At 45.7% G+C, this 12,659-nt stretch overlaps 1 protein-coding gene across 1 annotated transcript in view; it reads right to left on the minus strand.

Moving 5' to 3' along the window:
- LOC148474133 (cyclic AMP-dependent transcription factor ATF-6 alpha-like) overlaps nt 1-12,659 on the minus strand; it is an 86,091-nt gene that overhangs the window by 51,865 nt on the left and 21,567 nt on the right. The window contains exon 5 of the mRNA XM_088459050.1: nt 4,714-4,798. Within this exon, the coding sequence (XP_088315176.1) occupies nt 4,714-4,798 (85 nt within the window). The remainder of the gene's footprint in view (nt 1-4,713; nt 4,799-12,659) is intronic.

Genomic DNA, 12,659 nt, shown 5'->3' on the forward strand with positions numbered 1-12,659 from the left:
ATACATACAGTTTCCAATGGCTGGATATGTATAAAAAAAAAATAAAAAAATAATGCCATTACAGGGATTATGAAACTTAATTCAGCTGGAGGATAGGGAACATGGGTAAAGAACCTCTTATAGACTATCTCTTGACATCTTGGTGGGGATTTAATTAAGCACAAGGTTCCATATTGCGGCTGTGCACATCACTTGTAGTTATGAGAGGTAAATTCTTGCTTGTTTTTACTCACACCTCTACAGGTTGTGAGCAAAAACGAGCATGGTTTCCTTCATAGATATAGTAGAACAGGCCTGCTCACTGAGCTGATGGTACTAATGCGTAGGCGAGCTCCGCACTGTTAGGTGACCTTGCCTATATCCAGAGCCGGATTTAGACCTCATGGGGACACCAATTTGGGGCCCCACTCCCTCAAACTACCCTCATCACAGCCCCTCTCAATCCCCCTCATTACCATGGCCGGATTAAGGTCTGTGGGGGCCCCTGGGCAACAAACTTGTGGGGGCCCCTTATGCAATGTCCCCAGTAGCAGTGCCCCCAGTAATGGTCCCCCCTATGCAGTGCCCACTGTAGTAATGCTCCTTATATAATGCCCCCAGTAGTGCCCCCAGTAATGGTCCCCCCTATGCAGTGCCCACTGTAGTAATGGTCCCCCTATGCAGTGCCCCTTATTTAATGCCCCCAGTAGTGGTTCCCTTATATAGTGCCCCTTATATAGTGCCATCAGACACAGTAGTGGTTCACCCCTATTACCTACAGTAGTAGCCCCCCTATAGCCCCCAGTAGTAGCCACCCCTATGCATTGTCCCCAGTAGTAGTCCACCCCTATACAGTGGGGCCAGTAGTTGTACCCACTATGCATTGACCCTAGAAAACGCCCCCCCCCCCCCCAGTGCCCCCTATAGCGACCCCCTATAGTTACCCCTATAGTGTAACCCCTATGCAGTGCCCCCTGTAGCGCCCCCCCCCCCTCCTTTAGCACATGCACACATAAAAAAAAAAATCACAACTTACCTGACGCGACCGCCGCCGTCCGCCTCCGAGCAGCGGCTCTTCCACTGCACTATGGGAGAGACATCAGCGTCATGACGTCTCTCCCATTATCACTCGCTGCGGGGGGAGCCGGAAGTCGGAGCTCATGAGTGAGCTCCAGTGAGCTCCCTCCGTTGACGAAGCAGCCAATGATAGTCTGTGTGACTCTCATTGGCTGCTGTAACATACACACAGCTGCCGCCGGCGGCTGTGTGTATGTCACTTTGTAGTGTGACCGCGCTCACTGTACGGTCTACACTACACTAGCGGAGGGGACACTAGCGGCGGGCGCAGATAGCGCACCGCTGCTAGTGGGGGCCCAGGGACGACCACCCCTGTCGCCCCCCCCTTAATACGGCCCTGCTCATTACAGTCACCTCCAACACAGCTCCTCATATCCCCTCTTCACAGCGGACCTTCATCCTAGCTCACTCATTCCCCCCCCCATGGAGTCCCTCACATCCCAGCACCCCTCATCACAGCACCCCTCACCGCAGCCCCACTCATGACAGCACCCCTCACCGCAGCCCCAGTCATCACAGCACTCCCTCACTCCCCTTATCACAGCCCCCATATCCCCCTCATCACAGTCACCTCCATCACAGCCTCTCCTCATAACCCCCTCCATCACAGCTCCTCATATGCCCTATATCACAGCCTCTCCTCATAGACCCCTCCATCACAGCCCCTCCTCATAGCCCCCTCCATCACAGCCCCCCACTTAGACTTTCCTGGTCCTGGTGGCTCCAACAGCGGCAGCAGAAGACTGGCAGCGGGGGACAGGTCTCGCAGCGTCGTTGTCGGCGCGCCTGTGCAGGCAGCTGTACCACAGTGATACAGTCTGCTCGGAGGCTATCTGGGAGTGGAGGCGGGACCGTGTGACGTCATGATGTCACATGGTACTCGCGCAGCGCTCCTCTGGGAGCGCTGTGATAATGTAATTTCTTCGGGCAAAGGGGCCCATCCACGGGCCCCTTGGGTCCCGCCGGGCCCTAGGCGAGCGCCTAGGATGCCTAGCAGGAAATCCGGCCCTGCCTATATCAGAACTATGTAATTTATTTGGTGCTGCGCTCCGCCAATGATTATGATCTGTAGAAATAGTATATTGCCCTACTAGACAAATGGGTGAAATTGAATTACATCTGTGATGTACATGTGATGAATATGCAGAGTCAAATGTAATTATACACAATCCTTTACTATTACATAACGTAAAAACAGTTCTGCAGTACAGTAACAAACATAGGTGATCCAATGTTAAATGTTCCTTCACAGATAACCAGATAACCTGCAGTATATTATAGCACATAAGACTAAGATAGAACCTTGCGGCTAATTGCATCTCCCCCACAGTATGCCTTTTTACCACAACCTATACCTGTTCTTATAGCAGCAATGTGATATTAGACATATGCCAAAAAATATACCTCACTCAATTACCATGGTTCTCGTATACATTCAGAACTACCATAATTTTGCTCTTTATATTACATGATCGGTTATTTATATAGCACACACATTCTGCAATGCTGTACAAAGAATATATGCCATTCACATCAGTCCCTGCCCCAGTGGAGCCTACAATCCATAGGGGAGCTCTATGCGCCTCTGTCATTATCGGCGCTGCTATCTACAAGATAGCCTGGGCAATGTATGAACGGACAGTTCGCCTGACCGTTCCGCCCGCTGCAGCTGTCGCTATCGACTAGGCTGATGCACTGTGGTCTCTAGCGGGGATCGCCGGAGGGTGGAGTTATTACTCCCCTGCTCCGGCCGATGAGATACATCTCATCGTTAGTGCTTCCTGATTCGCCTTGGTAAAGAGGCGAAGCAAGAAGCGTTATAGCGGCATGTTAAGTGCTGCTATAATACATCTCCCCCATAGTCAATTAACCTACCAGCATGTTTTTTGGAGTGTGGGAGGAAACCCACACAAGCATATGGAGAACGTATAAACTCCACACCCATGGTGGGAATTAAACCCAAGATCTCAGTGTGTAAGGCAGTAATGCTAACTGACATGTTGGTTAACCAAAGCTAAGCAACACTGCACTAAAATTTTATAAAGAAACGTCAGCGAGCGCGACATATTGGCCACATCACAATGCCCGGCGGCAGGGGAATTTTCCTGGGTGGACCTATCCCTAATTCATCAAAATGGTTACCAACTGTGTGTGACTGAGGGCCTGATTCAGAGTTGTATGTTCATCCGAGGATGAACGCACCTCTCCGATGCTGAAGGGTCAGCGCCTGCGCAGGACCCGTTCTGTGTATGCAGCATGTTTGACATAATGCTTCAGAGTTTGGGCGGCGTGGCTGGTCAGGCTCCCGCAGCTTGACCAAACAAGCAACCGTCGCTCGCGATAGTCGGGGTGGTCGCAGTGCTGGGATTGCAAATGCAGCCAGGAGGTATCTGACAGAGCCTTCTGCATTTACATGTGAGATGGACAGATGTGCACAGCGGCTGTGTAAATCCGTCCATCTCTGAATCAGGCCAAGTCTGTAAATGAAGCACAGCGAAACTTGGCTTGGAATTAAGCCACGGACGCTGCATCGTAGCACTTCATATCCAGATTCAGACTCAGATGCACATAGATATACAAGTGTAGCATATTAAATTAATCAGTGCAGTCTCCTGGTGTCTCTTATTGCGAAAAAGACACAAAAAGACGCTCGGCACAAGCAGAGTCCCATGGGACCTGGTGTGCCTACAGGGGCTGTTTGGCGTTAAGGCAGCAACATTGTGTGAGGAAACATCAGTAAGAAATGTTAGAGCATGAACTGCTCTTTATTCACTGGTTAGTCATTCATTCACTGTTTAAGCGCAGAATTGCCTGATTACTGTAGTGAGACAGAAATCACCACCAAACACTACACAGTATACTTCCTGTCCCCTGTACACGGCAGACCAAGGCATCATCAGGACGGGACAACTGGATGCTCTGACTGAGGAGAACGTCTTGGTATGCCAAAACCCTTGGCAGACAGGTGACTTGGTGAAGAGATTTGACCATGAAGCATTTTTTTTTTGTCATGGAGGCTTTCTGTATAGCATACTGTTTATCTCCATCAGTGGAAAGCCATACCATCTAATTTACATGATCAGGTCTTGAATTGTTCTATAATATGGATTTTACATATTCATTTTTGACCAATATTTTTTTTTTTTAATTATAATTAACGAATATTTTTCAATAATGTACAACACTTGTTTTTCCCACTATGGACTTATAATGACAGAGCTTTTCATCTTATAGATTATGTGATATTGGCTACTGCGGGATTTTATTGCTTTGGCTTTTTCCCCTTGATGAACACTATTGACAAACTGTTTGTACTATTACTTCATGTATACAGGAAATTATTTATATTTCCATACTCACACTGTGGGAGATTACACCTAGTTGATATGTGTTCACCTCATCATCAGGCTTTGTGGTTTTCCTTGCTCATTAGTAACACCAAGGTATACTGATGAATAAGGCAGGGGGAGAGAGATACAGGGGGCAATGTATGATACTGGCTATGAGGGGTAAAGCAGTCAATATAAATGCTTAGCAATGGTGTTCGGACTATAAGGGGACATATCTGAACTGGTTCTCAGTCATCTCGATCTACATATAAACTCTGTTTTGCAGTAATGTCCTTTGCAGTGTTACACTTCGTGTTAGCTTACATACCATTTACATTTGTAGATGGCAAAATAATGGACATCTTCGGTCTGCTGGTCTTATTCCTGTTAGTGGCTGGCAATAACAAGTGGTCCTGTAAAACAATAAAACAAACCAGCGATCTGAGTATATGCAATCCTCATATGCACATAGAACAAACTGTAAATCAAATGTAGATGATAGAGTAATTTGTCATCATCCTCAGTACAATTAATCATACCAAAGCAATGATGAACGGTCAAAGGTCTCCTGGATAAATAGGTAGTAATTTTGTGACACCTGGTTAGAATGGTTCAACAGAACATGTGTCAGTACCGCAGATATTGTTGTAAATGAACTGGTAACCTATTCTGCAGTGTTATATTAATGCTATTATTTCTCAAAGAACCCAAAAACATACAAATCCATTACATGCCAAAGCTGCCACATAGGCCACAGGTGGTACTGCATAAACATGACTGATCAAGGATAGCCTGGCTGCCTTTCAGGCCCCCATACACGGGGCGAGGCGATAAAGCAGGCGATCCGACTGATTGGTGCGATTTGCCTGCTATATCGCACCGAGTATGGCTCTGATGTCGGGCCGAGCGCGCTACCGTGTAGTCATACTTCGCACTCCCTGATCTTTCTGCAGAACCATAAGATCAGGGGTTGCGATGTGCGATCCCATGGATTGCTATGCGGGTGAGAGAGGGGGGAGCCAGCATATAGGGCGGGCGGCCACCCGATCACATTGTGTGTGCGGACCGCCCTATATGTCAGACAACGGATCCCCTGACGCCTCGCACGGTGCCATCGCACCGTGTATGGGGGCCTGTAACATAAGAGGGCTGTCTACTCTATAAATAGATAACAGCCCCACTTCATAACCACAGTAAAACTGTTGGTAGCTCTGAAAGAAATGAGTGTCAAACCCTGTATTAAGTGATACATATCAAATGAATCATGTACATGCATGTGTATGTGAGGGTAGATATGTCTATATGAACACTAACTCCCATTCTACATACAACTGAACTGCATATGTAGCTTACATAGTCATTTGACAATACTCAATGCAGGGATATCAGCTTATCCTAATAGCCTTTTTAAGCATCAATAAGACTAACAATTCCACATGTACAATTAATATTGCTCACTATGGACTTCTTCTTTAAGATCAATATTACTATGCATCATCATGTTACATTATTGCATAGTATCGAAATGCAGCAGTACAGTGAACATGGACCAAATAAATTAACATCCACGTTGTGAGTGACAACTTTTAGAACCAATCAGGACTGCAGCATTAAGCAGCTAATCAAATCACCACAACCAACTTTGGACCTATCAGATGGTGACCACAGTTCTATACGAGACCTATTTCAATACATGGACACAAACAGCACTCCCAGAGGAAAACCTGTAAGAGGCTGAAACGCGTTGGAGGTTTACACTGATCACTCAGACACAGACATCTTAGATTACTCTAATGGTGCATACACACGGTACAGCCTGCACAACCAACGATTTCGCTGATGGATTTCCTTTCAACTTTCTGTAGTGCAGGGCAAACTATTTTGGTTGTACACACTGATAGATATCTATGATAGATATTTCACTGAAGTCATCTCTTATCATGTAAATCGTGTTGAAATCGTCCAAGTTGGCCTGCATGTATGGATGACCATAAATATCGTTATCGTCCATGCGGGAATGTGTATCTTTAGTCGTTCGTTGATCATTCGCTGCATCAAAATGAACGATATGAACAATTTATCGTTGAGGAGGAGGTAGAGCTTTCCCTGTCATACTCCTGAGATTTGATAAAAATAAGATTAGGATAATACAAAGAAGATATTTCTAAGTTATAAATATCTTCTTTGTTTATTGTAATCATTTTTATAGTTGACACTCACCAGCTTTGTAGAGCTCCCTGGGACTGCAGGGAGATGAGAGATGAGAGGAAATGTTACTCTTGAATATTAGCGCTCCCTAAGTGACCTGATGGTGTGTGAAAGCTGCTTGCCAAAGGAAAGAAGAATGTGCAAAATACTTCAAAAACACTAAACAGTACATGGGAATTTGGCTGCTACGATTATTGAGAAAAAACAAATATTTTATTACAAAAAAAAAAAAAAAAAAAAGACGGCGTGTGGATGTATATATACATGTAATGCATAATAAAACAATACCAGACAATACATTGTGAAATGTAAAGTACAAAGAATTACCCAATAAAAAAATCTAATAAAATAAAGATAATAAAAAATGAAAAATAAACATTAAAAAATATAAAATAAAAATGAAGTCTTGGGACCACGGAGCTCAGTCATCGGAGCTCAGTCAGCAGAATCAATGGACACTGAAGCTTAGTGTAGTGAGGGAAGAGTTACAGTGAGTAAAGGGTGAGACAGGCCTCACCACTCGTCACTGCTATACACATATACAGGGACTGACACAGGTTACTCTTTGACAAACTATTGTTCATAGTATTTTAGGATCTTCATACCGACCATATACCTTTATTTTAACTAGTAAAATTCTTGATTATTTTAACATAAATATGCATACTGCTTGTGTTCTTTACTGTTGATTTATTTTTTCTGTAATACCCATTTATGCAAACTCATATGAACAGGATTGATCACTCATTTAATAATCCACTACATCCCAACATCCAAATAGCTAAACACAGCACACATTTATCTATTTATCTGCATTTATATAGGAAGGGTCAAAGTATTAGTGCTGCAGCTCACTTACTCATTAGAATCACCAGCTCAGTGCGCAGATATAACAACCAATTCACTACACCTTTCTACCAGCCTAGTGTTCCAGTACATAGGCAACGTCCACAAGTTCTTCTGGTCACTATACAGAACTCGTGCAAGCCAACATGGACTAGCTTCCATGATCTGACAGAAACTCTCCCCAACCCATAAGATCACATACATCTCTGCTTTTAGTAAATGGAAAAAAAGGGAGTGCTCCAACACTGAAAACGCCTACAGTGGTGGCTAGGGAAACGAGTGGGTGACAATCATATAGCCTCTTTATGTAATGGGGCAGGTATGAACAAACACCCCTATTAAACACCTGTACATGGCAGAAATTAAGAGTTATGGTAGACTTACCTTTGTTAACGCTATTTCTTCGAAGTCCATAGGATCCACAGAGATACCATGGGGCGTGTGGTGTTGGAGTGATCCAGACACCAAACAGTTAAGCTTTAGCTCCCAGGATGCCTCGGTCCTCCTCCACATATACACCGCCCCCAGCGACAGGCAGACAGTTTTGTAAACAAGCCCAAGGCAGGAGCAGGAAAAGGAGAAGGAAGAACATTGCTCTCAAGAACACTCTCCCGGAATATGAAGGAATCAGTGATCAAGAGAGAAAAAACCCATTGAGGCCAGGTGCATCAGGGTGGGCATAGAGAAGACAGAGTTAACAAAGGTAGGTCTACCTGAGGAAACGGCCAGAGCATATGGGCCGAGAAACGCGTTTTGTGCTATACCCCTACTCCATAGTTACCCAGGACAACACCTTCTCAAAATAGCTGACTTTTTATTCGCACCGCCTATCATCGGAACAGCATCTTAATGTTCACAGTATTCTGATAGCACTTGTTAGTTGCAGCAGATTGCGCTGATTGACCAGCCGACTTTGTATCCTTACCGTCTATCAATGGCAGTTTCATAGTGTGCACGGGACTTTGGAAGCACAAGTTCAGCCAGAGCCATCCGCTTCATTTCGACCTTAGGAGAGACCTCTCCATGCACAGCGGCGTGCCACTAGACAGGGACCCGGACTGTGATCGCTGTCTTGCAGTGTGACCTGTTATCACAGCTTTACTCAGCAGTCTCCATTAGGAGCACAGGTACATTACAGCATATATGCTCACATATGCGATACTCTAGCTGCATTGACATTCTCATTTATCTTTTTATATTTGTTTATTTTTACTTTGTTCCAAACCCAGCTCTTTTGTTTTGTAGCACCATTATATATATATTTTTTTACCAACTCACTGCTGCTGCCCATTAAAGGGATCAAATCTCACAACTATCATTTCGGATTATATGAATTGTACGATTCTTATGATCATCATGGCTGTGCATATTGACTAACATTCTATTGCTAATCATCTGCTGCTGCTAATTTTTTATATCCACTATTACAAATCAGTCAGATTGCATTTATTTATGTGTTGATCACCTGTGGCCACAGTGTTCTGTATTCATGTGTTTGCCCTTTGGGTATTGTCAGCTACTAGTTTTGTTTTTTGTACTGTTTGGCATTTTATTTTGTATTGTTATATGTCATCTGGTTAACATTATCATTGAGATATTAAATCATCGTTACTTTTTTGACACTTTAGCGCTCCCAGTTCACATCCAAGGAGGCTTCACCTGCAGAAAGATCCGAGGACTGGAAGGCTGGAACCACAATCTCTGAATTCAAATGGAACCGGGATACCACTTTAGAGAGGTACCCAGCACTGGTACGGAAGACAGCTTTGTCCGGGTGAAAGATCAAGATTGGGGAGCGACAGGAAAGCGCTGCCAATTCAGATACCCTGCAGGCAGAGGAGATAGCAAGGAGAAAGAGCATCTTCGCTGTCAGCCACTTGAGGTCTACTGAGTCCAGATGTTTTAACGGAGGAGCCTGTAGCCCGGAGAACCATGGACAAATCCGGAGGGACAAAATGAGGTTTGAATGCAGAGAACACCCTGAAAGAATATTTTAACATCAGGCAGGGGAGCAATCCTTCACTAGAACCAGATTGACAGAGCAGAAACCTGAACTCTAAGGAAGTAGGTCGGTGAACCAATGTCGCCTGGGCCAGGCCGGGACTATTAGTGTCACAGTGCCGCCTTCTTGCTTGAATTTTAGAAGCACCCTCGGGAGGAGGGAGATCGGAGGAAAGAGGCATGCAAGATTTAAATCCCACCTCGCTGCCAGTGCGTTCATGAAGGCGGCTGAGGGGTCTCTGGTCCTGGACTCTTACCTGGGGACCTTGTGGTTGTGACGTGAGGCCATGAGGTCTACGTCTGGCAGGCCCCATTTGTCCACCAGGAGTTGAAAGACGTCCGGGTGGAAAGCCCATTCTCCGGCGTGTATGTCCTGATGGATAAGGACGTCCGCTTCCCAGTTGAGGACTCCTGGAATAAACACTGCCGAGACTGCTGGGAGATGACCTCCGGCCCAGATCAGAATGTTTGCCACTTCCGACATGGCTGCCCGACTTCCTGATGTTTGAGGTACGCTTCCGCAGTTGCATTGTCAGACTGGATCTGAACCTGCCTGCTGTGGAGGAGATCCTGTGCCTGAGTGAGTGCTCTGTACACCGCTCGAAGCTCCAGAAATGATTATGGGCAGGCGACTTTCCTGAGTTGTCCGCTGTCCCTGAAAGGAATGATGACAGACTACTGCACCCCATCCACAAAGGCTGGCATCTGTCGTGAGAAGTTCCCAATCTGGAATTCAGAAGGGGCGACACTTGTCCAGATGGGATGTCTGTAGCCACCACGAGAGGGAAAGCCGAACTCCAGAGAGAGGAGGATCGTCTGGGACCAGATCAGATGATATTGTCCGTTCCACAGGGAGAAAATCAGTTGCTGCAGAGGCTTGAAGTGGAACTGGGCGTATTCCACCATATCGAAGGTGGACACCATGGACCCCAGGACCTGTATTGCTGAGTGAAAGGATACCCTCCAATTGTGGAGCAAGCTGCGCACACGCAAGTGTAGTATCAAAATCTTGTCTGCTGGCAGAAAGATCCTCTGTATTCGAGAATCCAGGAGTGCCCCCAGATGTATCATACAATGTGTCAAAGATGGGGAGGACTTTTTCCAATTGGTGATCCAGCGGTGTATTTGCAGACAGTCCACAGTCAGCTGGAGATGACATTGAAACACAGCCGTTGAGTCTGCCAAGATTAAGAGGTCGTCAAGGTATGGCAGAATTCTGACTCCCTGGCGCCTGAGGTGAGCCGCCATAACCGCCATTATTTTGGTAAAGAGAGTCTGTTGACAGGTCAAAGGGTAGTGCCAAAACTGGTAATGTTGCTGCATAACAGCAAATCGTAGGAACCGCTGGTGGATTGGAGCAAAAGGTACATGCAGGTATGCATCCTGAATGCACAGAGAAACCATGAAATCCCCAGGCTCCATCGCCAGGAGAATTGATCGTAAATAGGTAGATGAGACCCACTCGGCTTCTGAATCAAAGAGAATGGAAAAAAAAACTTATTCCTCTCTGAGCTGAAGGAACCGGTATTATCACCCATGAACGCAGCAGGGAGTGCATGGCCTCCTGGAGGGCCAGGGCTTTGATAGCGTCTGATGGGGACCTGTACAAAAAAATAGCTGGGGAGGATGCCTCAAGAAAGTGAGGGTGTACCCCTGAGAGACCATTTCTCTGACCCAGGAGAAATGGTCTGCTGTTTGATGCCAAGAGTTGGCATATTGAAGAAGTCGGCCTCCCACCCTGGGATACCCCAGGAAGAGGCCCGCCCCATCAGGCAGAAAGTTTGTTGTGAGGCTTAGAAGCTGGACATCTGGCCGACCAAGGCTGCTTGACTCGCGGCTTGGTGGTCTTAGACTGCCTGGGAAAAGACTGTCCTCTTGCCTTACCCAGGAGGCGAATGGACCGATAAAAGGACAGCCTAGGTTTAGAGGCAGTTGCTGATGGCACAAAGGCAGATTTAGAGGCTGTCACAGTAGCCACAATCTTGTCCAATTCTTCGCCGAACAGCCTGTCTCCAGAGAAGGGTAAGGATTCGAGCCATAGCCAGGCCGCAGCCATAGCTGGCCTAGTGATAGCGCCAGACAGCGAGTAGACTGACCTTAGACAAGTTCCTAGCTTTCTATCCATGGTTTCCTTAAGGGAGGATGTAGACCGTAATGGCAGTGTAGTTTCTAACAAAGCGTGCCACATGCGAATCAACAGTGAGATTGCATAGGGGGTACAGACATTGTAGGTTTTAACAGCTGTGGGTACCCCATGGTAGGCATGGGAGTTGATAAATGATTCACTAGCTGCATCATAACCTGGGATAAGGAGGACACCCAGGGTGGCTCATATATACCGGGGCTGGTAATGTGGACTGGTGAGTAAATCTATAATAATTAGTACCCAAACCATCCTGTATAGAATCCTGAAAAGACAAGCCCGCAAGAGAGGATTTGCATATAATCAGCACAGGGGCCTCAGCCTCCCGTTTATCCTCATCTTGAGAAGACATAGGCAGTAAATAGCACACAATAAGTGTAAAGCTAACAATGCAAAGTGACAGCCTTCACTAGTACAAGTAAATGAAAAGTACTATTGAACCCCTACACACTTGGTAGTTGAGAGTTAAGGAGAAACAGCAGCGATAGCTATAACGGAGTCAGAAAATGAGAGATATGGTAAGAAGTTACCCTTATAGGAAATTTATCATGCGCTCCCAATTAATTTAAGCAGCTTTCTAATAATTTGGTCAGTAAACCTGACTAATTTGAGACTGAAGTATATAGATAGAAGCGCCGATTGTAATTCAGCCCGCCGGGACAGCATCCTTCTGCTCAGCTTTGCTTGGGGAACCGCTCCTAGATACAGAGGGACACATCTATACAGGGGCTGCCCTTGAAAATGAGCGGCAGACGGAGACAGCACACAGTTGACTGAACCAGCACCAGCAGCTTAAAACGATTAAACTGCATACGGAGGAAGAACGATAATAGGGAAAGGTAGGGCCAGTATATTACACGGTTACCTTATACCTATCGCAATGCCAGTCACAGGGAACATTTTAAATTATTCCACTTATTCACAGAAAGCGCTATAAACATTTTTGCATGTGGTTTATGTATTGAGTGTTTTATTTGTCTTTTAAATATTGCTGGTCCACTCAATGACACTATATAGATCCAACAAATGATTACACGTTCTAGATCTTTAATTACAAGTGCTTCTATCTATATACT

Source organism: Taudactylus pleione, unplaced genomic scaffold (assembly GCF_031769625.1).
Source record: "Taudactylus pleione unplaced genomic scaffold, aTauple2 ptg000889l, whole genome shotgun sequence".
Taxonomy (NCBI): Eukaryota; Metazoa; Chordata; class Amphibia; order Anura; family Myobatrachidae; genus Taudactylus; species Taudactylus pleione.